This window comes from Carcharodon carcharias, chromosome 7 (assembly GCF_017639515.1).
Source record: "Carcharodon carcharias isolate sCarCar2 chromosome 7, sCarCar2.pri, whole genome shotgun sequence".
Classification (NCBI taxonomy): Eukaryota; Metazoa; Chordata; class Chondrichthyes; order Lamniformes; family Lamnidae; genus Carcharodon; species Carcharodon carcharias.
The window spans coordinates 41,678,518-41,705,521 of record NC_054473.1 but is presented as its reverse complement, the minus strand read 5'-3'; the positions used below and the strand labels follow the sequence as shown (position 1 = coordinate 41,705,521).

At 40.0% G+C, this 27,004-nt stretch overlaps 2 protein-coding genes across 4 annotated transcripts in view; one reads left to right on the top strand and one right to left on the bottom strand.

Moving 5' to 3' along the window:
- Positions 1-1,514: 1,514 nt before the first annotated feature.
- Positions 1,515-24,463, top strand: pdhb (pyruvate dehydrogenase E1 subunit beta). The gene is made up of 10 exons (XM_041190887.1): positions 1,515-1,652; positions 1,747-1,806; positions 9,626-9,733; positions 9,817-9,879; positions 9,964-9,999; positions 10,380-10,665; positions 11,299-11,409; positions 20,918-21,009; positions 22,059-22,200; positions 22,394-24,463. The coding sequence occupies exons 1-10, from the start codon at positions 1,617-1,619 to the stop codon at positions 22,537-22,539; spliced, it is 1,080 nt and encodes a 359-aa protein (XP_041046821.1). The 5' UTR covers positions 1,515-1,616; the 3' UTR covers positions 22,540-24,463.
- The window catches only part of pxk (PX domain containing serine/threonine kinase), an 85,623-nt gene continuing 83,045 nt past the window's right edge, over positions 24,427-27,004 (bottom strand). For 2 of the 3 annotated variants that reach the window (XM_041190885.1, XM_041190886.1), the window contains one exon: positions 24,427-25,181. In XM_041190885.1, coding sequence (XP_041046819.1) covers positions 24,994-25,181 — 188 coding nt within the window. In that variant the 3' untranslated portion in view covers positions 24,427-24,993. The remainder of the gene's footprint in view (positions 25,182-27,004) is intronic. The other variant, XR_005943462.1, reaches the window with a different exon arrangement.

Genomic DNA, 27,004 nt, shown 5'->3' with positions numbered 1-27,004 from the left:
GGAAGAAAATTGGAGCCTCTATCATCACTATTCATAGCTCCGGACTACAACACGCATGTAAAAGTGGATTTACCACAGCAACGTGGAGTCCTTGGTGGGACAGTTGGCTGGACGGCCTGTGTGGATCAGATTGGTGCATAGGTGGATATGCAGCAGACCAAAGGACTGGAACTGTCAAAGACAACGGATCATGTGAATGACAAAATGCTTTAAAATGGGGATAAAGATTGTGTCCAGTAACGTGTTAATAGTGTTAAATCTACTGTGTGATGTGTTGCGACCTTGGATTACCTTGCCAAGGTCAAAGCTGCTGCTGTTTCTGCAGGAGTGTGCGATACCGCACCTCAGCTCCTAAGTTGAAAATGGACGGTGTTCACAGTGACACGATGTACAAACCTTTAAAGGGGGAAAAAACGTGCCCAACATCACCCTCACCCTGATGGCCACCTTTGTGTATGGCTGCATCAGGCTGTGCGTAGGCCCTCAGTACACAAACACCAAGTGTCACCACATGCTGAGGTTCTACCTGTCCCCGGTGTTGCGAAGGACGGGTCTGGCCATGCTACTGCGGAACACTCCAAGAAGTTGGACCACCTGGCCCCCATGAAAAAATTTATGCAGAGAAACACCTTCAGGCAGTGGTCGGCACGTAACGTCCTAGAGGCTTTGTGGGAAAGGAGACGGTAGATCCTGTCAGATGGTTCCCGAGCAGACTGTCAAAGTCATGTGGCAGAATGACTCATCACCAGAACTTTTATGAATAAAATATATTTTCGCAAAAATAAAACATTGAGTTTGATCTCTGTTCTGGCTGGGGTGGGTTTGGGACCCGCCTCCTTGCCTACCTCTAATGGAGGTCGCGCTCCTGTAGGACGGACCCGCCTTCAGAGAACTGAAAAAATCCCAATTTTTGCTTTTTATATATCTCCAAGTCTCCGAGCTTTCCACTGTTCCTTTCATTGGTATAACTCAGTTTGATGCTGTCTTCTTTGAAGCATGTTAAATAAACTTTAGTGGGAATGCACCCAATGCTCTCTGTCCCTGTTACTGCTGGACACTGGGGGGTCAGGGGCTAGAACCACCATGTCACCCAATTTCCAGGAGAAGCTCCAGTTCAATGTGTTTTGTTTCCTCATTCTAATTCTTGGATAAGGGGTCAGTTTACACTACGGTTGCTCGTTGTTTCTGGTCACGGAGCGAGATGTGGGTGGCGGCTCGACGAATGCGGGTTTAAATGTGAAATGTAATTTCCTCAATAACACTTCACAGCCCTGCGACCCTTTCCGCCAGGGGGCGGGGCCCGGGGTAAGGGCGCAGCTTCGGGCACCGGGCAGAAGCGGGGCCTGGGACATGGGGCTGGGCTGGGCCGGGCCGGGGCCTGGACCTGGGCAACGGGGCCGGGCCTTGTGTAGCCAGGGGCGGGGCCTGAGGGTCACTGATGGTCAGTGGGCGGGGTCACGTTGTGTCCCCCACCCTCTCCAAAGACCACGAGTACCGCCTCTATAACGCGCACCACTATTGGCTAGATATTGAGAAAGGCGGGTCACAGTTAGTGTCGTGCCCGCTGATTGGACAAGAAATGCAATTAGTTGGTGTTCTTGAAGGACGTTAAGAAAATGGCTGCGCTCAAGGGTCTTTTCTGTGGTGGGAAGGTATGAGGGATGCCCTTTGCATTTTATCGATTAATGGTAATGGTCTTTGGGGTTATGTTGGTGCAGTAACGCTGAGTTGTCTTTGTTTATGCAGAATGCTTTTGGCGTGTTGTCACGGAGGGACTTCCATCGATCAACGCTTGCTGCCGTGCAGGTAAAAACAGGGTCACTTTCGGTCACTGTTTTATCATTGGCGAATGAGAGGAACTTGTTATTGTTATTATTGTATTGGAGCCAGTTATCCCTGCTGATCATTTGGTTAAGAATTGGAGGACTTTTAGATTGACATGTTTATCGGCGCTGCCATTAATCTCTGCATTTCCGAACTCATGCCCATTCCGCGAAAATTGGAATTGAAAGCAATTTGTTGTAAAAATAAATATATAAAAACAAAAAACTGCGGATGCTGGAAATCCAAAACAAAAACAGAATTACCTGGAAAAACTCAGCAGGTCTGGCAGCATCGGCGGAGAAGAGTTGACTCAGGTTCTGTTGAAGGGTCATGAGGACTCGAAATGTCAACTCTTTTCTTCTCCGCCGATGCTGCCAGACCTGCTGAGTTTTTCCAGGTAATTCTGTTTTTGTTTTGCAATTTGTTGTAGTTTTGTGGCTGTTCTTTTACTTTTTGCTCTGTGTAACCCAATTCTGGGCTGATGCAAAAGTAGACATGTAACTGGTGCGAGAGCCCTCAGGTAGGCATTTGCCGCTTTAGCTTTGCATTGGGAATTAATTATAATCTAGGCTTCTACAAAAGCCACGCATGAGATGGGCATTAGTGGCTAACTAATCTGTTAACACCACCCAAGAACATTCTTTTGGCAAGGAGTCTGAAAACATGTCTTTTGCAGGGGTTGGCGTAGATAAGTCCTGCAGACCCCCGTTTGAGAGTAATTTAAAATAGCTCCCTTTCTAGTAATTTTGCAATTTTTCATGTAAACAAATGTTTGAAGTAACTTTGTTAACTGTGTGGTAAATTTTAAAATCCAAGGAAGAATGTTGGGCTAGTCCATATTAAAACCTGCTAATCATTGAGAGAATTTCTAAAAGAAAAGGACAGAATCATTGAATTGGGAAATTTGTGGCCTTAGTGTGAAGCACATCTTGGCATTTTAAACTTAGTGAAGCTTTGTGTATATTGGAACCCCAGTTTTTTTTTGTGGGATTCATCTTCAGCAGCATTGCATTAGCACAGATTGAATCATGAAAATTGCAGAATGGATGTGTGGCTTGGGTGTCTGTGCCAATTCTATTTCCCTGCACTCTCCCTGTATGGTGTATTTATTTTTAAGCTTCTCAGCTTTTAAATGGTATTATTGGATGTTAACTGCTAGTGTCAAAGTGTTTCCATATCTTTAAGTAGGAATCTACATTGACCATTGCTGCCTTCTGTCTGTGGACAAATATGCTGTAGAGCTGTCATTGTGCATAGCCAATAAAAAAGCAAATTGGCCAAAACGTATACCGATTTTACTAATGAAAATGTGAAGTCCTGAAATGTCACTCAGACAACAAAATTGACAAGCCCTGACTTCAGACTGCTTGGACTATCTCTTAAAAATAGAACCCCTATGTTTAAAAATGACTTTTTTTTTGTAATATTGTTTAATTAAAATGTAAGCCTTTGGGAATCTTTTGTTCAATTTCATACCATTTTTAACAAAAGTACTATTGATTGAATGGATGAGTAGTTTAATGGTGGAAAATACCTTGTCTTTAAAACAACTCTCAATTAGTGATTTGTTAATTGAATTCTAAATTTTCACTTCCTAAATTTTCTAGGTTATGGGAAAAAGGTGGGGGAGTGGGACTAGTTGAGCACTCTTGCAGAGAGCTGGCACAAGCATGATGGACTGAATGGCCTCCTCCTGTGCTATAACAATTTCTATGCATCTGCCTATGCCGTTTTCAGCTTGGAAAGGTGACCTGCATTTGTCCAGTGCTGTTGAGCTGTATTTCATACAAACATATGAATTAGGAGCAGGAGTAGGCAACCCTGCCCTTCATGCCTGCTCCACCATTCAATAAAATCATGGCTGATCTGATTTTAACCTCAACTCCACATTCCTGTCGATCCCCAATAACCTTTCATTCCTTTGCTTATCAGGAATCTATCTACCGCTGCCTAAAATTATTCAAAGGTTCTGCCTCCGCTGTCTTCTGAGGAAGAGAGTTCCAAAGACTCATGACCCTCCTGAGAGAAAAAATCCTCCCCATCTCTGTCTTAAAAACAAGGGGTCGCCCATTTAAACAGTGACCCCTAGTTATAGATTACCCCACAAAAGGAAACATTGTTTCCACATCCACCCTGTCAAGTCCACTCAGGATCTATGTTTCAATCAAGTTGCCTCTTATTTTTCTAAACTCCAGTGAATACAAGCCTAGCCTGTCCAACCTTATTTCATAAGACAACCCATCCATTCCAGGAATTAATCTAGTAAACCTTCTCTGAACTGTTTCCAATGCATTTATATCCTTAAATAAGGAGCCCAATACTATACGCAGTACTCCAGATGTGGTCTCATCAATACCCAGTATAACTGAAGCATAACCTCCCTACTCTTGCAGTCAATTCCCCTTGCAATAAACAATAATATTCTATTAACTTTCCTAATTACTTTCTACACCTTCATACTAACCTTTAGTGATTCATGCACTAGGACACCCAGATCCCTCTGAAACTGAGCTCTGCAGTCTCTTTCCATATAGATATATGCTTTTTTATTTTTCCTGCCAAAATGGACAATTTCACTTTTCCCACATTATACTCCATTTGCCAGATCTTTGCCCACTCACCTAACCTATCTAAACTGTTTTGTCGCCTCCTTAAGTCCCTTCTACAACTTACTTTCATACCTATCTTTGTGTCTTCAGAAAATTTAGCAACCATGCCTTTGGTCCCTTCATCCAAGATACTTATATAAGTTGTAAAGAGTCAAGGCTCCAGCACTGATCCATGTGGCACATCATTTATTACATCTTGCCAACCCATAAAAGACCCATTCATGCCTGCTCTCTGTTTCCTGTTAATTAGCCAATCTTCAATCCATACCAGTATGTTACCCCCTACATCATGAACTTTTATTTTCTGCAGTAACCTTTGATGTGGCACCTTATCAAAGGCCTTCTGAAAATCTAAGTACAGTACATCCATTAATTCCCTTTTATCCACAGCGCATGTTACTTTGTCAAAGAGTTGCAGTAAGTTGGTTAAACATGATTTCCCTTTTACCAAACCATTGACTCTGCCTGAAGACTTTGGGCTGAATTTTGCCGTCGGCGAGCAGTGGGCAGGGCATGCTTGCTGACATGGGATGACATTGGGGGAAACCCATTTAAATTTTCAGGAAGGCGGGAGTGCAGCAAAATCAGCTGCCGCCCCATCGACCTGCCAGTGGCCAATTGAGGCCATTGACAGGATCGTTAAAACGATTAAAGGACCAGCCCATCCATCCTTAAGGTTGGCGGGCAGGCCAGGAGCCCTGGTGGGCAATAGAAAAAACATGAAACCTCATCCACCAGCGAGATGAGGTTTTCTGTAGGGATTTTAAGTTTCAGTGCAATTTATGAACATGTGACAATGTCACACGAGATGGGACATGAGGGGACATGTTAAGGATTGGTTTTTCCATTACAACTGTCAGCGATCTCCCTGAAGCAGCACTTTGCCTCAGGGAGATTTGCGCTTTCGTGCACATGCATGAAAGAGCGCACTCTCACATTTGGGGAATCCTGCCCCCCCCCCCCCCCCCCCCCCCCCACCTGCACAGGAAGCGCATAGCGCTTCCCACAGGATGGGCCTTAGTTGGCCCGCCCACTTTAAATGGCGGCAGAGATCAGCTTCCCGCCCGTCGGAGATTGGGTCGGGCCCGCCGGAAGGCAGAAAATTCTGCTCCTTCAATTTCCCTAAGTGCATTGTTATAATGTCTTTAATAATAGCTTCTAACATTTTCCCTATGACAGATGTTAAGCGAACTGGCCTATAGTTTCCTGTTGTCTGTCTCCCTTCCATTTTGAATAAAGAAGTTACATTGAAAAATAGCTAATCTAATGGAACTTTCCCTGAATCAAGTGAATTTTGAAAATTTAAAACCAATGTATCAATTATCTCGCTAGCCACTTTAAGACCCTAGGGTGAAATCCATCAGGACCTGGGCACTTGTCAAACTGCAGTTTCAATATTTTGCTAAGTACTACTTCCCTGGTGATTAATTTTCCTGAGGTCCTCCCTCCCTTCCAGTTCCTGATTTACAGTTATTTCTGGGGTGTTACTTGCATCTTCTATAGTGAAGACCAATGCAAAATACTGGTCCAATTCTTCTGCTATCTCCTTATTTTCCATTATTAATTCCCCAGCCTACTTTCTGTAGGACCAGCTCTCACTTTGTTAACCCTTTTCTTTTCTTTTTTAAATATCTGTAGAAACCTTCACTACCTGTCTTTTATATTTCTAGCTAGCTTTCTCCCATACTCTAATTTTTCCCTCCTTATTAATCTTTTAGTCATTCTTTGCTGTTTTTTATATTCTGTCAAGTCTTCTGACCTGCCACCCAACTTTGTGTATATATGCTTGTTCCTTAAGTTTGGTGCTGTCCTTAACTTTGTTAGTTAACCAAAGATGGAGGGCCCTCACCTTCAAATTTTTCTTTCTCGTTGGAATGTATCTATTCTGTGTATTCTGAAATATCCCCTTAAATATCTGCCACTGCCTCTCTGTTGACTTATCCCTTCACCTAAATTGCCAGTTCACTTCTGCTATCTCTGCTTTCATGACCTCATCCAAGTTTAAAATATTAGTCTAAGACCCGCTCTTCTCTCCCTGAAACTGAATGTAAAATTCAGTCGTATTAAGATCACTGCTACATAAGACATAGGAGCAGAAATTAGGCCATTCAATCATGGCTGATAAGTTTCTCAACCTCATTCTCCCGCCTTCTCCCCATAACCTTTGATCCCCTTACCAATCAAGAACCTATCTATCTTGGTCTTAAATACATTCAATGACCTGGCCTCCACAGCCTTCTGTGGCAATGAATTCCATAGATTCACCACTCTCTGGCTAAAGAAGGTTCTCCTCATCTCTGTTCTAAAAGGTCATCCCTTTACTCTGAAGCTGTGCCCTTGGGTCCTAGTCTCTCCTACAAATGGAAACATCTTCCCCACGTCCACTCTATCAGGCCTTTCAGTATTCTGTAAGTTTCAATCAGATCCCCCCCCTCATCCTTCTAAATTCCATCGAGTATAGACCCAGAGTCCTCAAACGTTCCTCATATGTTAAGCCTCTCATTCCTGGGATCATTCTCGTTAACCTCCTCTGGACCCTCTCCAGGTTCAGCACATCCTTCCTGAGATACAGGGCCCAAAATTGCTCACAATATTCTAAATGTGGTCTGACCAGAACCTTATAAAGCCTCAGCAGCACTTCCCTGCTTTTATATTTTAGTCCTCTTGAAATAAATGCCAACATTGCATTTGCCTTCCTAACTGCCGACTCAACCTGCAAGTTAACTTTAAGAGAATCCTGGACTAGGACTCCCAAGTCCCTTTGCACTCCAGATTTCTGAATTCTCTCCCCATTTAGAAAATAGTCAATGCCTCTATTCTTCCTACCAGAGTGCATGACCTCACACTTCCCCACGTTGTATTCCATCTGCCACTTCTTTGCCCATTCTCCTAACCTGTCCAAGTCCTTCTGCAGCCTCCCCACCTCCTCAATACTACCTGTCCCTCCACCTATCTTTGTATCATCTGCAAACTTAGCCAGGATGCCCCCCCCCCCCCCCCCCCCCCCCCCCCCCCCCCCGCCCCCGCCCACCCACCCACCCACCCACCACCGACTCTCTTGAACTTTGGGGATGTCACTTGTGTCTTCCACTGTGAAGACTGACACAAAGTACCTATTCAGTTCCTCCGTCATTTCTTTGTTCCCCACTACTACTACGTAGGGGTGCCTTCAGTACGAGGTCATTAAATAACCTTATCTGGTTGTGAATACCAGGTCTAGTACCATCTATTCTCTGGTTGATGCCAGAACATGCTGTTCTAAGAAACTATTCCAAAAATATTCTTTGAATTCCTCATCTAGGCTACCTATGGCCATTTGATTTTTCCGGTCTATAAGTAGATTAAAATCCTCCATGATAATTGCCATGATAATCTCCTATTATTTTTTCTTTGATACCTGTCCTACCATGTGGCTCCTGTTAGGTGGCCTGTACGCCATTCCCACAAGTGACTTCTTGCCTTTATCATTCCTCATCTCTATCCAACCGCTTCTATTTCCTGGTTTCCTGAACTGAGGTCATCCCTCTCTATTGTGCTAATACTATCTTTAATAAACAGAACCACCCCACCACCTTTTCCTAGCTTCCTGTCCTTTGTAAATGTGTCTCACCCTTCAATATTCAGGTCCCAATCTGTTGTCTTGTTGCCGTCTCTAATGGCTATTAGACTTGTTTATCTCAATTTGCACTATCAGTTCATTTGTTTCAAATGCTTTGTGCATTCAGGTACAGAGCCTTGAGTTTTGTCCTTTTTATTATTTTTGTAACCTCTAGCTTTATCTGCTGATTTGCCCTTAGGAAGGGATAGAGCACAAATCTATTATAGTCTGTTTATCATTTCCCACATTAATACATAACTCTCTTGCTTTCCCTCTACTCTTTGATTTACAACATCCTCCCAAATTTGATTCCTTGCCCCCACAGTTTGTTTAAAGCCCTCAGTACTTCCCTAGTAATGTGGCTTGCAAGAACACCGGTCCCAGCATGGTTCAGGTATAGACTGTCTCAATGGTACGGCCCCCACGTTCCCCAGTACTGGTGCCAGTGCCCCACGAACCAGAACAACTTTTCCCACATCAGTCTTTAAGCCACGCAATCATCTCTCTAATCTTATTTGCCCTATGCCAAATTGCACGTGGCTCAGGTAATTTTCCAGTGGCTATTAGCTTGAGATTCTGCTTCTTAATTTGGTGCCTAGTTCCTCATACTGACTATGCAGAACCTCTTTCCTTGTTCTATCTATGTCATTGGTGCCTACATGGACCACGACAACTGGGTCTTTCTCTCCAGCCCTGAGCAGATGTCCCAAACCCTGGCACCAGGCAGGCAACACAGCCTTCTGGACTCTCGCTCTTTGTTGCTGAGAACAGTGTCAATTCCTCTCACCATACTGTCCCCTACTTCCACAACGTTTCATTTTTTCCCCCTCACTTGAACGGCTTCCTGCACCATGGTGCCTTGGCCAGTCTGGTCACCCACCTTGCAGACATTGGTTGTGAGTACCTCAAACTTTTGACAGTTGCAAAAACTGAGGCTCCTCCACTCTGTCTGTTCGGTCCCTTTACCTGTCTTGCTCGTGGTCACATCCGCCTGTCACTCACTGCTGACCAAAACAGGTGACCACATTCTAAGAGGCATGACTGTCTTCTAGAAGACAGTGTCCAGATATTTCTCCTCCTCCCTTATATTGCACAGTGTCTGCAGTTCAGCTTCCAGATCAATAATCCTGATCTGGAATTCCTCTAGCTGCTTATGCTTTCTGCAGACGTGTTTGTCCAGGATTGCCTTAGTGCCCAGAAGCTCCCATGTTTCACAGCTGCAACATTTCAATCTTAAGAAGTTTCACAAAACTGTTATTCTCCTTGAGAGAGACTGACTTGCTATATACTCCATAAAACACATCATTTAATAATTTTGGGAAGATGGGGAGAGAGACTTAAAAATGGTAAAAGGAAGAGTAACTAACTGAAAAGCAAAAAGATCACTTTTAAGAACTTGGTGCAAAATTTGAACAAATATGAGGGGTATCAAAGAATATATATCCCAGGCAGATGAACAGCAGCTGTCTTTTCCAATTGTGTGTTTCTATAATTTTGAGACTCCTTGGGTATTCTGCCCATTGATGATAAACAAGTTTAAAAATTCTAGCCTCCTGCATAACCAGAAAGAATAATTGATTTCATACCGTTTTAGCTGACCTATCGAGATGCTCTAACTCATGCCATGGATGAGGAGATTGAGAGGGATGAAACTGTGTTTCTGCTGGGAGAAGAGGTAGCACAGTATGATGGTGCATACAAGGTGAGACATAGCTGGTGATCTACAACTCTTCAAAGCTTTAGCACAAAAAGTAGCTATAAATATTCCTGATTTTATTTTTGCAGGTGAGTCGTGGACTCTGGAAGAAATGGGGAGACAAGCGAGTCATAGACACTCCTATTTCAGAGGTATGTTTCATTATAAAACTATTCCATGTCTAATTTGTGTTTAATAACTTGCTAAATGCTAAAATCATTGCACCTTTCTTTCAGATGGGTTTTGCAGGAATTGCAGTTGGTGCTGCCATGGTATGTACCTTGAAGTTTTTTTGTGTAATTTGCTGTGCCAAGTGCGTGGAATTAGTATATGGAACAGTAAATATTCTTCTGAAACAGGCTTGTTTGTTTAGCGTTAAAATTGTCACCGATACATGCATTCTCGCCACAGCAAGAAAGTTAACAAATCTTTTTCATTATGACAAAGCTAAAAATGATAAATTACTCATCAATAAAATAATTCTGTAGACTTGAAACATAGAAATATTACCAGTAGTGTTAGAGTATGAGATTAAAAGCCCAAAATATTGGGGACTATACTGAAGCCAAAGCTGATGCGTGTGAACATGTCTTGCAATATGCCCTTGGAAAAATAAGGTCAAATTCTTAATAACTTTTCACTAACTTCTCAGGCTGGCTTGAGGCCCATCTGTGAATTCATGACCTTCAATTTTGCACTGCAAGCCATTGACCAAGTTATAAATTCTGCTGCCAAAACACACTACATGTCAGCAGGTGCAATTCCTGTTCCTGTTGTCTTCAGAGGTCCAAATGGTTCTTCAGCTGGAGTTGCAGCTCAGCATTCCCAGTGTTTTGCAGCATGGTATAGCCACTGTCCTGGGCTAAAAGTGATTAGTCCTTGGAGTGCTGAAGATGCTAAAGGGTTGCTGAAATCTGCTATCCGAGATGATAACCCCGGTAAGTTTTTCAAAAAATATATTTGATAAGATAATATTTCAGATGTATGTTGTTGGCAAGGATCAATATAACTGCAATTGCCATTGTGTTGGTCTATGAACAAAGTATTCTTCTAATGTGGCACTATTCAAACTGATTTTGTGCCTTTCTTTAGTTTTTTTAATGGAAATCTAAATGCAGATACTTTGAATGTTAAAAGAAAAAGCAAAAATGGGGGTGGAAATCTTAGCTGATTTCCACAAACTGACCTGTCAGATGAGCAGCCAGAGTCCACCATGATTTGTTACCCGTTACAGTCCTGAATGTTGATTACTCCAGGCTTGGACATTTTCTGATCATTATTGACTTAATACACAAAAGTAGTCACTGTGGAACCAATTAGTTCTGTTACTCCATTGAACCCTGCATGTTCATGGGTTCATAGTTCATGGATGTGATTTTTTTTCAGCCAAGAGCCCATCAGCTTTGTAATTTGATCATCTCTCAATTTTTATTTAATTTCTCATCGCCAACCATTGGAATTTGATGAATTTGGTTTTTAACTGTAAATGTTTAACAAATCCGTTTAAGACGCACCATTTATTTTGTGTATGTAAACAAGCAATACTCATGATATCCATTAATATGCTGCAGTTGTTTTTTTGGAAAATGAACTGATGTATGGTGTGCCTTTTGAAGTCTCTGAGGAAATCCAGTCAAAGGATTTTGTTATCCCAATAGGAAAAGCCAAAATAGAAAAAGAAGGTAAGAAATTACGAAAGTTATTCTGAAATTTAACATTAATATAAGCTTATTTTTATTGAACTGATTTAAAATGCAAATATAACTTGGTATTCCCTTCGTGAAAGCTTCCTCTCAGCAAGATAGGATTGTGTTCTTTCCTTCAGCCATCACATCTACATTCTGGTACTCTTTCAATATGTTTCTGGCTTAATATTGCTCTTCCCTGTTTTCAAAATAATTCTCCCAAACCATGCCCTCAGTCACCTTTTGTGACAAATCTTTAGTTCATGGTTTGTGTTAATGTTTTGGATGTGATGTTTATTTCTGGGAAGATTAAAGTTTAACTATAGAAAATGGGATAAATGCAATTAAAGCAGCTTGGAGTCTATTACACTGAAAAGGTTGGGCCCATGTTGAATTAAGGTGTTAACAGCTAAAAAGGTAAGAGCCATAAAATAGCAGATAGGTTGACTTAGCTGGAGATCGGGTCTCTACACTGCTTGCAAAGAAGTGCTATCCAGAGTTGTTTTGTTTGAGGAGTTAGCCCTAATTTACTTAAAGTATTTGGAGAACCTTATTAATCTCTACCAATCTCCATAGTAACATAGCCATAAAGGCTATGTTGCCATGTAGATGGGTGGAGCTTTAGTGTTCAAAAGTAACTTTTACTTTTGAACTTGTATAGGATGCTGCACTTATTACTGTGTATCTTTCTGGTTTCAATCTGATTTAAAAGGGTGGTACCAGAACTAAGAGATTACAGCAGCCAGGTAAGATTGGGCTGGTTTGATGTTTCTCTTTAGAGAAGAAAAGCCTTTGTAGAAACTTCATAGAGATTGCTAAAATTATGAATGGATAGGGAGCAGCTGTTCCCCTTAGTTGAAGGGTCAGTCACGAGGGGACACAAGCTCAAGGTGAAGGGCAGGAGGTTTATGGGGGACATGAGGAAAAACTTTTTTAACCAGAGGGTTGTGATGGTCTGGAATGTGCTGCCTGGGAGGGTGGTGGAGGTGGGTTGCCTCACGTCCTTTTTAAAAAGTACCTGGATGTGCACTTGGCATGTCATAACATTCAAGGCTATGGGTCTTGGTAATGGTAAATGGGATTAGGTAGGTAGAAGGTAGATCAGGTGTTTCTTATGTCAGTGAAGACTCGATGGGCTGAAGGGCCTCTTCTGCACTGTGAGATTCTGTGATTGTGCAGGGGTAGATTGGAGAGAATGTCTCCGTTTGTGGGCGAATCTAAAACTAGAGGCCATAATACAAAATAATTACAAATAAATCAGTAGGGAAATGAGGAGAAATTTCCTTGTTCTATGTCCAGAATGTGAAACTCACTGATGTAGGAAGTGATTGAGGCTTGGATGTTTTCAAAGTGAAACATGAAAGAAAAGGGTACAGAAAGATATGCTGAAAGGAGGAGATCAGGTTGATGGAATGGGAGGGGACTCAGAATATAAACACCAGCACAGACTAGTTGGGCTAAAAGGATTTCTACAGAAACAGGCAAATGTAGGAAGGGAAGCAGTTCCAATCTTCTTTCTTATCTTTTTTCAGTGCAGGGGAGGCAGTGGCATATTGGTAATATCACTGGATTGGTAATCCAGATGCCTAGGCAAATGCTCTGGGGACACTTGTTCAAATCCCACTATGGCAGCTGGTGGAATTTAAAATCAATTGGTCTGCATTGAGTGCTGCTTGAGTGCCCAGATTGTGAAGCTGGGAGTTTGGTGAGGAGACCTTGAGGGTTAATCTCTTTTTTACATTTAACTAAAAATTACAATTTTAGTTAATTGCTAAGAGGTGAGTTAAATTCCTTCCAGTCTTAACCAGGGATATACAAGCTCTCTCAGAGCAGTTCTAGCTAGTTAATTAAGTAGCTAGCTTAAACTGGTTTCTGAACTTTAGCAGAGCTGACTCTTTTTTTTTTTCAGAGTATAGATACATGGGTCTCAGTGCTGCTTGAGTGTAGTGTGTGAAACTGGGAGTTTGGTGAGGGATTTTGGTGAAGAGGAGAACTATAAATTAAGAAAAATGAATTTAATTAACACACAAATGGCAGGACAGGTGATGCGTCATGGCTGGAGCATGTGGGAGCTCCTGGATGCCATTGCAATCCATGGCACCCGCATCTGTAGTAGGTGTCTATGGCTTGAGCTTCAGCTCAGTTAATGAGCTGGAGACCAAGTTGCAGACATTGTGATGTATCGAGGGGCGAAGTTACCAGGACGCTTTGTTCCAGAAGGCAGTCACATCCCTTAGATTAGCGTCATCTAATTTGGTCAGTGAGCAGGCACAGGAGGGTGTGACTGTGAGTTAGGCAGGTAAGGGGAGAGTGGAAGAGCCTTTGCCCTTGCAATTGAGCAACAAGTTTGAGGTTCTTGCAGCTTGTTTGAATGAGAGAGGGCTGTAGCGTGAATGAGCAAACTGATCATGGCACCATGACAGAAGAAGCTGTTCAAGTGGGAGTAGTTAAAAGGAATGCACACCCTGCCAAATGTGGGAAATCATGGAAGTACCACTTGTCTTAGATGAACACGTCTGCAGGAAGTGTCACTGGCTGCAAAAGCTTGAGCTCTGGGTTACAGAACTCAGGCAGTGACTGGAGTCACTGTTGTGTATTCCCGAGGTAGAGAACTATGTGGATAGCACGTTTAGGGAGGCGGTCACACCACAGGTTAACAGCATGCAGGCAAAGAAGGAATGGGTGACCACCAGGCAGTCTAAAAGATCCAGGCAGGTGGTGCAGGAGTTCCCCTGAGTCTCTTGCTTGCTAATCGGTTTTCCACTTTGGATACTGGTGAGGGCAATGGCTGCTTGGGGGAGAGTACAGCCAGAGCCAAGTCTGTGGTCCCATGGGTGGCTCAACTGCACGAGAGGGGAAGAAGAAGCGTGCGAGAGCAATAGTGATAGGGGATTTCATATTCAGGGGATCAGACAGTCTTTTCTGTGGCAGTAAACGTGACTCCAGGATGGTGTTTCCTCCCTGGTGCCAGGGTCAAGGATGTTACAAAGTGGGTGCAAGGCACCTATCTGGGGGAGGGTGAACACCCAGAGATCATGGTCCACATGGGTAGCAATGACATAGGTAGGGAGAGGGATGAAGTTCTGAAAGCAGATTTTAGGGATTTAGGAAGGAAAATTAAAAAACAGGACCTCAAACAATGATCTCAGGATTACTCCCACTGCCATGTGCTAGTGAGCATAGTGACTGAACAAATGGCTGGAGAATTGGTGTAGAAGGGAGGGCATCATGTTTCTGGAGCAGGTGGGACCTGTACGATCTGGACAGGCCACACCTTAACAGGACTGGGACTAATCTCCTCGCAGCGAAATTTGCTAGTGCTGTTAGGTAGGGTTTAAATCTCCAGATTTAGAAATCCGAGGGACTAGAGAGAATGAGGAATTGAAGGAAATTAGCATTAGTAAGAAGCTTGTATTGGAGGAATTAATGGGACTAAAGGTTGATAAGTTCCTGGGGCCTGACGATCTACATCCCAGAGTGTTGAAAGAGGTAGCTATGGAGATGGTGGATGCATCTTTCAAAATTCTATAGATTCTGGATTGATTCCCGCAGATTGGAAGGTAACAAATGTCACTTCTGTTTAGGAAGGTAAGGAGAGAGAAAACTGGGGACTACAGACCTTTTGGCTTTACATCAATAGTAGAGAAAATGCTAGAATTTATTATACAAGATAAATGGACACTTGGATAATAATGATATGATTCAGTGTCGTCAACATGTATTTATGAACAGGAAAATATGTACTTATGAACCTGTTGGAGTTTTTCTTTGAGGACGTTACTGACAGAATTGCTAAATGGGAATCAGTGGATATAATATACTTGGATTTTCAGAAGGCTTTTGATAAAGTCCCCTGCTCTTTCCCCCACCCCCTTCCCAGGCGCTTGGCTAGCAAAATTAAAGCACATGGGATAGGAGGTAATATACTGCCATGGATTAAGAATTGGCTAATGGGCAGAAAGCAGAGTAGGAATAAACTGGTCATTAAAGCTAGGTGGAAATATGTATTGTGAGGAAGATGTAAAGCAGCTTCAGGGGGAATTGGACAGACTTAGTGAGTGGGCAATAACATGGCAGATGGAATATGGAGAATGTGAGTTTATCCACTTTGGTAGGAGGATCAGATGTGTAGACTTTTTCTTAAATAGTAAGAAATTAGAAAGTGTAGATATACAAAACGACCTGGGTATTGAAGGCAAATAGGCAATTAGGAAGGCTAGTGGTATGTTGGCCCTTATTGAAAGAGGATTTGAATACAAGAGTAGCTGAATACAAGAGTAGCAAAGTCTTGCTTCAGTTGTATAGAACCTTGGTTAGACTGCACCTGGAGTACTGTGTGCAGTTTTGGTCCCCTTGCTTTAGGAGGATATTATTACCATAGAGGGAGTGCACTGAAGGTTTGCCAGACTTGTTCCCAGGATGGCGGGCCTGTCCTATGATGAGAGATTAAGGAAACTGGGCCTGTATTCTCTAGAATTTCGGAGAAGGTGATCTCATTGAAACCTATGAAATACTTAAAGCGGTAGACTGAGTAGATGCAGGTAAAATGTTTCCCCTGGTTGAGGAGCCTAGAACCTGGGAACACCCCTTCACAATAAGGGGGAAGCCACTTAGGACCGAAATGAGGAGAATTTTTTTCACTTAGAGGATTGTGTATCTTTGGAATTCTCTACCCCAGAGGGCTGTGGAAGCTCAGTCATTGAGTATGTTTAAAGCAGATTGACAGATTTCTAAATGCCACTGACGTAAAGGGCTATGGGGATAGTGTGAGGGGCAGGGAGGAACGTTGAAATAGATGATCAGCTGTGATCATATTGAATGGCGGCGCAGGCTCGTTGGGTTGAATGGCCTACTCCCATGTTCTGCAAAGGGGAGTATGAGGAACTAGGCACTGCATTAAGAAGCAGAACCTCCAAATGTAGTATTACCTGAGCCATCTGCAAATTGGTATAGAGTAAGTTATTAGAGAGATGAATGTATGGCTCAGTGACTGATGTGGGAGAAGTGGGCTCTGATTCCTGGGGCACTAGCACTACTGTTGGGGAAAGTGGGGGCCGTACCGTGGAACTGTTCTGGCAAGTTGTGTAACTCGGGAAGTAGAGAGGTCTTTAAACTAAACAGAGCGGGAAAGGGATCATGGGGAAGTTTGAGTAAATTAAAAGCAAATGACATGGCAATAGAGCATTGAAGATAATGATAATCAGAGTATGGCAGGAAGGGACAGTGATTGTAAACGCAATAGTGTGCCAGCGGGTAAGGGCAGAGTTTACAAATTCAGTTTTTCAAAAATAAACTGAATTAAGGGCTCTATCTGCCCGTAGCAATAAAATGGATGAATTGCCAGCTCAAATAGAAATTCATATATATGACCTGATAGCCATTACAGAGACCTGGCTACAAGGAAACCAAAGCTGAGACCTAAATATCCAAGGGTACATGACATTCAGGAAGCTGGGAAAAGGTGGTGGGGTAGCTCCATTAATTAAAGAGGGCATTGGTATTGTAGTGAGAGGTGTCATTTTAAAACTAAGGACAAGACAGAATCAGTTTGGGTGGAACTAAGTAATAGCAAGGAGCAGAAAACATTAGTGGGAGTTATTTATAAGCCACCCAAATAGTAGTGGTAATGTAAATCACAGTATAAGTAAGGAAATTTAGGTGTGTAACAAGGGTAATACAATGATTGTGGGGGATTTCAAGCTGCAAATAGACTAGGTAAACCTAATTAGCACTAAGTTGTGGAAGTCGGTTTCTTGAAACCTGAGTTTTCTAGACCAGTACGTTGATGAACCAATTAGGGAATGGGCTATTTTAGATCTAGTATTGTGCAATGAAAAAGGGTTAATTCATAATCTTGTAAAGGAGCCTTTAGGAAAGAGTGACCATAAAATGATTGAACATCACTTTCAAACTTAATGTAAAATTCTATCTCAGACTAAGGTCTTAAATCTAAACAAAAAAAACTATGAAGGGCAATTTGGCTGTGATGGATTGGGAAAGTACATTAAAAGGTATGATGGTAGATGGGCAATGGTTCACATTTAAAACTAATACATAGTTTACAACAAACATACACTACTTTAATGCATAAAAACCCAGCAAGGAAACTATGGTTAATGAAAAAATATCAAGGATTGTATTAGATCAAAGGAAGAGGTATATAAAGTTGCCAAAAGAAGATGATAACTCTGAGGATTGAGCGCAATTTGGAATTTTGCAAAGAAAGGCAAAGAAAAAGATTAAGAAAGGAAAAATAGAATGAGAGTAAACTCGTGAGCAACATAAAAACAGACTGTAAAAGCTACCATAAGTATTTAAAAAGGAAAAGATCAGCAAAAGCAAATGTCGGTCCATTCCAAGCAGAGTCAGGAATAGGGAAAAAGAAAATGGTAGAGAAACTAAACAAATACTTTGTTTTCATGGAGGAAAATACTAAAAAACCTCCCAGAAATAATGGAGAATCAAGGGACTAGTGTAAACGGGGATCTGCAAGTTAATATTAGTTAAAATAAGTACTAGAGAAATTTATGGGACTTAGAGTAGAAAAATCCCCTGGACCTTAATCTACATCTGTGTTGAAAGAGGTGGCTGCTGACATAGGTGCATTGTTGGTCATCTTTCAAAATTCTATAAACTCTGGAATACTTCTTGTAAATTAGAAGGTGGTAAATGTAACCCCACTTTTTAAGAAAGGATGGAGAGAAAACTGGAAACTACAGACCTGTTAGCCTAACATCAGTTGTAGGGAAAATGTTAGTCTTTAATAAAAGATGTGATAACAGAACACTTGGAAAATAATGGTAGAATTAGGCAGTTTATGAAAGGGAAATCATGTTTAAAAACCTGTTGGAGTTTTTTTTGAGTATGTAACTAGCAGAATACATAATGGAGAGCCAGTGGATACGGTATGTTTAGATTTTCAGAAAGCTTTTGATAAGGTCACATGGGGGCATATACTGGCATGGATTGAGAACTGGTTAACGGTCAGAAAACAGTAGGAATAAATGGGTCATTTTTGGATTGGCAGGCTATGACTAGTGGGAAACTGCAAGGGTCAGTGCTTGGAGCCCTGGTTATTCACAATCTATATCAATGATTTGGATATGGAATTAAATGTAATATTTCCAAGTTTGCAGATAACATGAAACTAGGTGTAAGTGAGAGTTGTGAGCAGTGACGCTTCTGTGGATTTGGAGGGGCTAAGTGAGTGGGCAAAGATTTGGCAGATAGAATACAGTGTGGAGAAATGTGATATCCACTTTGGCAGAATAAGCAGAAATAGAGTATTTCTTAAATGGAGAAGGGCTGGGAAATGTTGATATTCAAAGGGACTTGGGTGTCCTAGTTCACGAGTCATAGGAAGCAATTAAGAAGGCAGATGGTATGTTGGCGTTTAGTCCTATACTCAAATCCTCTTGTAATGAAGATATCTTACTGCAATTATATAGAGCCTTGATGAGACTGCATCTGGAATATTGTGTGCAGTTTTGGCCTCCTTACATAAGGAAAGATATACTTACTATAGAGGAAGTGCAACAAAGGTTCACCAAACTAATTCCTGGGATGGATGTATTGTCCTATGAAGCGCAATTTGAATAGACTGGGCCTTTATTCCCAGGAGTTTAGAAGAATGAGAGGTGATCTCATTCAAGCATACAAAATTCTTAAAGGCTCAACAGGGTAGATAGAGGAAGGATGTTTTCCTTGGCTGGGGGTCTAGAACCATGGACGTGCTCTCAGAATAAGGGGCAGGCCATTTAGGACTGAGATGAGGAATTTCTTCACTCAGAGGGTGGCGAATCTTTGGAATCCTCTGCTTCAGAGGGCTGTGGAGGCTCATTCATTGAATATGCTCAAGACTGAGATTGATAGATTTCTATGTTTAAAAACATCAAGGTATACAGGGATAGTGTAGGAAAATGGTGCTGAAGTAGAAGATCAGCTATGATCTCATTGAATGGCAGAGCAGGCTCAAAGGGCTGAATGGCCTGCTCCTATTTCTTAGATGATGGAATTACACTTTGAGTGCTGAGCTGAGTGGCTATTCTTCATGTATGAGTTTGGCTTTTTGACTGGGGTATCATTGCTGAGCCTGATCTTGTCCTCACTTGAATCTACATATTTTACTTTCCAGCAATGGTCATTGTATAGTAATTAGCATCTCCCCTTGTTGAAACCAGTTATAGTGCTTCTACAGCCATCCACATTGAGATTAACTCAGCACAAACCAGAAATTGCTGTATAGCATGATTATATGGTGCATTTACCAAATGACCCATTTAAGAGCTGGAGAATTCCATTGTTTTTGAGGCTGATAGTGCAACACTATTTCAGCATGGTAAGGATACAGAGAACTGGAACAAAATGATGTAGGATGGACTATTGGAAACTTTGGAGCAACAAGTGAAGAAAATTCAAAAGAACAAATGGTCATAGCTATAAAAGGACAAATGAGATTTGAGCTTGAGTACACCAGATGTCTGGTGGCTTTTAGCAAGTACAACAGGTGAGAAGTGGAATTTTTCAGCCAAATAAATGTAGAAGTTTGTGTGAATGATTTCTGTGTCAACCATCACATTTGGTATGTTTTTTTAAAAAAGAACACATTGGAGCAGGAGAGGGTTATTTTGAAGCTACAGCTGTAAATCTAGGAGATGAATATTTCTGGTATCACCTTCATTCCTATAGAGAGGCTAAGTATGGATTTCCAGTTATCCCACCTAGGTAGAAGATCAGGATGCTGATATTTTGTTACATCCCTCTTTAGTGATTTACTATTATCACTAGTTTTAGATTGATGCAATGGAGATGCACTTTATCAGGATGTGTAATTTTCAGGGGATATTCATTTAAGTCAGCTTCATCATTGCCAAAAACAAAATATAATTTTGATCTAGCATCGTTTCCAAGCAATAACTATAAACAGATAACAAAAAGGATCATCTGAACATAATTCCCAATTGGCATTTTGAGAAAATCACCTGTTGACTTTGGTAAATATCCCTTTACTTTTTTTTTTGCCTTCTCTCTGCCATGACCTGTATTTTTCTGCTCCCCATCTCCTCCAAAAAATACTTCAATTCCACCAGGGAATGATGGCTCCATTTGAACATGCACAGTGACTCATGGTCTCCTTTTCTGTATAATAGTTTGCACCCTTCACATGTCAAGTGGTTCATCTGAATTCAATGTTTTGTAGTGAGCTACTAAAGTTAATTGGAATGCACAAATACACTAGAATTATTTTTGATAAAGCTGAGCAGCTTGTTTTTATCATCCCCTTGCTGCCCATTTATGCCAATGTGACTAGCAGACTACGGAATCTATTAGATAAATCTATCAAGTTGCTAAGCTTATCTGTGCTTTGTAATTTTGGTTTCAAAGACGTCGACTTTTTTTCTTCTACTTGGCTTGTATCCAATTTATTGCACCCAAATTTGAAACTAATTTGATCTATATCTGTACTTGATCTCTACAATAATCATAGCTAATTTTGCTTCTGTAGGAACTAATGTCACTTTAGTTGCACACTCCAAAAGTGTGGGGCATTGCCTGGATGCAGCTGTTGCTCTTGCAAAGGAAGGCATTGATTGTGAGGTAGGTGACTGGGAAAGAATAAGAGGATTATACAAAAACTGAAATGGGAAAGGAAATATTTAAAGCAAGTAGAAATTGTGAATGCAAATTATTAAAACAATCATTCAAAAAATTTTCAGCTCTTTTTAATACTCATTTCAGTCTCTTAAGTAGTTAATATAAAATTTACACCAAGGCTAGTCTGTATAGTTTTTAAATTCCCCTGCCTAACCAGTTCTTCCTGTTGTACATTCCTATGAGACAATACTTAAGATGTTTTTGTCTATTTATGTTTTGGGTATTCTACTAAACTACACATCAGCCTCTAAACTTTGGTTACAGCTCTGTATGAACAACAGTAGTACAATACCTTTTTAAAGTGCTTGCTTCAAATAACCTGAACTGAATACTACTAACTTTTTTGTGCCTATGGGTGGGTGAACTAACTTGGGAATTAGTGTGGCAGTGTGAAGAATTGAGAGAGCACAGTAGCTGGAGCATCCTAATCAAATGATTACATGTTTTAATGGTCAGCTCCCTCAAACCTTTCACCCTGGTGTCACCAATAATCATTACCCTAATTGTGATTTCCTGAATATTTGTAAGTCTCACATTTTAATGGAAAGAGATATTGTTCAAAAAAGGTTTCACAAATATAGTGAGAATTTCATCAAAGGTGCTATCATCTAATTAAAAATAAACCCAAGACATTTTAAAAATTGTTTGACTCGTGTTCTCACCTAATACAGAAGGCTGATTCCAGTGTTTTTGTTTTAAATTTACATACTAGTAATCTTGTATGTTTATCAGGTCAGCTTCATGGCTGGCAATAGTAGCTGCCTAAGCCTGAGAGAATCTTATTTTACTAAATTTCTTTTACTCCTCAAAGCTTGCTGTACATTGGCACAGCTTCATTTTGAATTGAATTGCCATAATCCCATTTTTGTAGCATTCAGTCCTATCCTTTTCACCCAAGGATAGTAATCTGTTAAATTGCACAAGATTACTTGTACACTTCAAGGGTTTTTGTTTTCAGAAGAGCATTAATGTCACAATTTGTATTGTTTCAGGTCATTAATATGCGTACCATCAGACCCCTGGATATTGAAACAATTGAAGCCAGTGTGATGAAGACCAATCATCTGCTAACAGTTGAGGGTGGTTGGCCACAGTTTGGAGTGGGTGCTGAAATCTGTGCCAGAATTATGGAAGGTAAAGCACTAGAGATTAAGTAATGTGCAAGACATTAGTTTTCCCACTTTTTTACTAATTCCACATACATTAAAACTTGTAGACATTTGAAATTGTGTTTTAATATTAAAGTGAAGACGATTGAAAAGTTTTGAATTATATGGTATTAAAATACTTGTTTGCAGTCTTGTTGAATTATGATATTTCACTACAGGACCAGCATTTAACTATCTGGATGCCCCAGCTGTGCGTGTCACTGGTGCTGATATTCCTATGCCTTATGCAAAGATCTTGGAAGACAACTGTATACCTCAGGTTAAAGATGTAATTTTTTCGGTCAAGAAGGTACTCCACGTGTAATTGCACTTACTGCTGTTTTTCCCCCACCCCAATCTCCATTTAAATCCTTTCACTGATGGTGTATGTGTGTGTTAGGCTTAATAGGTGCTGTGTCATCCTGCAGGGAGGGCAGAACATTCAATGTTTTGTAGCACAAAAGTTGTCGGAAAACTGTCGTACACAAAATAATCTGTGGGAAAGCTTATTTTGAGTGGTAATTTCTCCTCCTCCTCCCTAGTTGATGTATATTTTTTAATGTTCAACAGGAAGCAGTGTGCAGTGCTCCAAAATAAGAATATCTCACCAGTGCCATGTTCAAGTGTTTAAAAATATGGATGCCAGCGATATACTGAAAAATTAGATCATGCTTTCATTCAAATCCTCAAAAAAGGGATAATCAAATCCTTGTTTCTGTTACTTTCCTAGTCCAAATCAGCTGCACTGTTTCCTGATGGGTCAGTCTAGGTAGGTTCAGACTGTCTGCTTTTTTAAGCAATATTGTGCCCATCAGTTAAGGGATTGTTATAAAAGCTTTGCTTAAACTTCCTGTCTATTGTTTGAAATTCAGTTGACAGGTCCTACTGCTTTTTAAAACATGCAAATTTCTGCAACTGGTCACTTGGAGTATTATGAAAATCTTTCAGCATTAATGCTCTCAACTATTTATAAACTTATTTTGAAAATGCACACCTGTTTAGTTTACAAATAGATCAGCCTCTTGCTATGTTTATTGAGCTGTATGTGTTAATTACAGATATTGTAAATGTTCTTTAACTAAGACATTCTTCTAAAGATAATGTACCAGTTTGTGATTGTATGTGGGCTGATTTAGTTTTGTATAACTCCAGTGAAACTAATTGGATGAAATTAAAGTCTAAACAAACAGTCTGTTTTTTTAAAAAGGAAAGTGACTCTTCCTCCCTCCCAAAATCCTTTCAGCAACAACATGTCTAAATATTACTACTGAACACTGTTCCTCTTGCCCAGTAGAGCAGAATCTAAACTTAAGGCTCCAGCAGTTTGACTTGAGATAAAGCTATTTTAAATTGTCTATACATTTGTAAGTTAATGGTTTCAAATTGTTTTATATACAAGTAATAGGCTTAATCCTGTTTTTTTTTTTTGTTGCCTGTTATTCATTCACTGCATGGGACAGTCATATATTTTTGAACTAAGTCTCCCCTGATTTAGTGTTGCTAGATTTGTGCTGTGATGGATATAGGGTTGAACCCATAACTTTGACCAATTGAATGCCTAGATATCAGGGTTTCAGATACCAAGTCATTAGAAGTATTTTCACATTTGAAATTATGTATTACATATAGTCCATTTTTAAAAATACTTTGCCACATCTTCTGAAATATGCTGAGTTCAAGTGTCTGACAACTTTTTAAAATCTTAAATTGGTTAAAAAAACCCTCTTCAGTGACAACAAAATTTGAATGAGGCTGGAGAATTACTACTAAAGATTCCCATGTACCTTTATCAGTATGTAAAACCCAGACAGTCCATTATTTCTTACTCAAAGACACTAGAGGAATAAACCTCAAATCTGTTTCTAATTGGCAGGAATTGTTAATTGCTGTATGATCATTTGAAATTTTTGTAAAGTTTGTGTGCAACTGCCTAAGTAGATCTCATGCATTCATAATAAAAGTAAACAGAGAAACTTTAGACATTGATTATGTTGACATTGAAGTAGATAGACAAGACTTAGAATGGCAAACTGCCCTTTACATGTAAAAGCTGTATATGTTTCTGAAATAAAATCAGCATCAATGTCTTCTGACGGGGGAATAGTTCAAGGTTTCCCACTCTCCCTTGTACTGCTCCTCAGCTCTGTTTAGAAATGTATAAAGCTTTACCCAAGTTTGCATTTTCACAGCAGAGATGCCCAAAACTGGTGAATAACAGAACAATTATTTTAATAAAAATATTAAAACAATATCTAGTAATTGTTTACAAGAATTTGTACAGATATTACACCATGAAAATTTTTCTGCATAGAAACAGCTGTTTCTTTTAAGGTAAAACACAATGGTATCTTAAAGTGCACTTTCTTCAGAATTTCAAGATTATTAGGGGATTATGGTCAAACTATAGCTAGTTATTTTAAGATACATTATTGCAAAACAGACATTTGCCATTTTTGTACTGCCTCAATATAAAATTATTGCAGAACATTGGCTCCACAGGCAAGTTTACAGACAAGTGTGATATGAAAAAAAAATCTACTTTTGAAAAAGCCATGTCCACAAGGGGGCATAGCAAGCCCATAAGTAAATCTATACACATTGGCTGCAATGCATGGTAGATTTGTGAAAAGCAAATGCTTCAAAAAAAATGAATGATTGTCCTGTACAAGAGCGCCACAAAACATGTCTTGCCCCACATATACAGATGAGACACAATTTTCTTTATTCAGTGTTCCATGTTTGGTATTCAAAACTGTCCAGTAAACAAAGACATTTTGTATTATTTGATTGTAGGGATGCTGCGGTCATTTGTAACTGTAGGCTTCAAGTGCCCCTTTCTAAAGCTTTGAATTGAGCTGAGTAAGGCTCCTCTACCGGCACCATTGGCAGTAGCAATGGTTTGTGATGGAAGATCAATCTCTGACTTTGGAGGTGGGGGTGCAGCTTGAGGAGGAACTGGTGAAACCCCTGCAAGTAAGGAAGGGAAAAAAGCTTTAAAGAACAGGATTTTTCTTTTCCCCAAAACTTACTACAATGTTGAAAATACACATAAGCCAGCATCCAGAAGAAAAATAAGTTAACATCTTGGGTGTCCTTAAAGGAAGTACAGTTGACTTTGTTTACTGACTTGTGTTCTTCCAACATTCTGTATTTTAGTTTCATTTTTTTGACAATATTTACAAATTTAATCACTTTCTTTAGACAAAAGTAACTGCTCTCAGTTCCAACCTGTTCAACTGATCAGGAAAATTTTTTTGCCCCCACCCTGACCCATTCCACTGATAATTTACATAGTAAGTAATCAAAAATAAACTTTAACATGTTATAACTGCAATTTGACAAAGTCAGCTTGATGGGCATTCACAATCCTATCAAATGCAATACCACTCAATGACAGAAGTGAGGACATGTGATTTGGTTTACAAGCCAGACAAGTGGAGATGGACAGGATTCCAATTACACTTTTTGTCTCTGAGAACTTTAATTCATTGAAAGAATGTTACCTTTTGAACTCAAGTGGGCCTACAGTAGTATAAGACAGTATCTATTTTTGCACTAATTACTAATTTCAGTCAGAAGACATGGATATAGCTGGTGTGAGAAACGGAATTAATAAAGTAGTGCAATAGGTAGTTCTTCTGAGGTTTTGCTTAGGGTAAATTATTGACACAGTGCAACATGGAACCACAGAATAATACACTAGTGGGAAAATGTTCCATTACCTATTAGTGACATCTCACTTGAATGATAATTAAAATTCATAAAACAAAACATTGAAAAAAACAATTTTTGTAATAAATCAGTTTTTAATGGGTCTCTGCAGAAATATCAGATGCACCCAGAAGTAGCCTTGAAAAAGTGTAACTTTTACATGAGTTATGGCTATTTGTATGCCTAACAACCATCATTTTTAATCACAGTAACCAATAATGTTATGTCACAGCCTGAAATAAATTTCACATCAAGAAATATGAATGTGTTTATGTACCGTCGCTATACAAAAAACAGATTTAGTGGTCACAGCCTGAACAAGGTAAATAAGAAACTCTATCACCTTATATGAGGATGATTTTAGGTTAAGATTGGATATAATTTTGCCCACCCCATTAGGTATCAAAATTTTAATAACAAGAGCTAACCTAACAATACTTTTAAACTGGTTTTTTAAATATCAAGTTGAAATAGAACTATAGTACAAGTCTATGTTGTAGCAACACATCTCACAAACAGTTTCACAGAATTATAAAGGGTCTTTTTTCTAAATCACTCAATTTCACCCTACTCAGTACTAAGGCCATGGGGATATTTCAATGTATTTTTATAATATAATCACAGTATTTAAAAAGTTATTTCAGAAAAACAGATTATCCTAATCACAGCAATTGTGATGACATTGTAATTGATAAGCAGTATTAGTTTGCACAATGTTCAACTAGAAACACTCGTTTGCAAAAATGAATGAAAGTGAAGATGCAAACATCACAAATAAACACAGCTTGTAGAAACAGGTTTATCAATTCAATAGTAAGATAGAGCTGTTAATAATACTACAGTATGGAAATTGAGTTTTTGACCAACATGGAAGAGGCATTTCAATTGTGAACAAAATTAGAAGCACTCAATCTAGTTCTTGCATGATGCACCCCTGAATTCCTGATCATAGGAAAGGAGGGGAGGAACAATCCCGATGTTTCTCAGAGAAAGAAACATTCCACAATTCACTCGTCTATTCTTCTAGAAGTCCTAATAATTGATTATATTATCAGCAATCTAGAAGCTGTGTGTGCAGA

Coding starts and splice junctions, on each gene's coding strand:
- pdhb (XM_041190887.1), top strand. CDS start 1,617: ATGGCTGCGCTCAAGGGTCTTTTCTGTGGTGGGAAG. Junction 1,807..9,625: donor CAACGCTTGCTGCCGTGCAG/GTAAAAACAGGG, acceptor ATACCGTTTTAG/CTGACCTATCGAGATGCTCT. Junction 11,410..20,917: donor AGCCAAAATAGAAAAAGAAG/GTAAGAAATTAC, acceptor TTGCTTCTGTAG/GAACTAATGTCACTTTAGTT.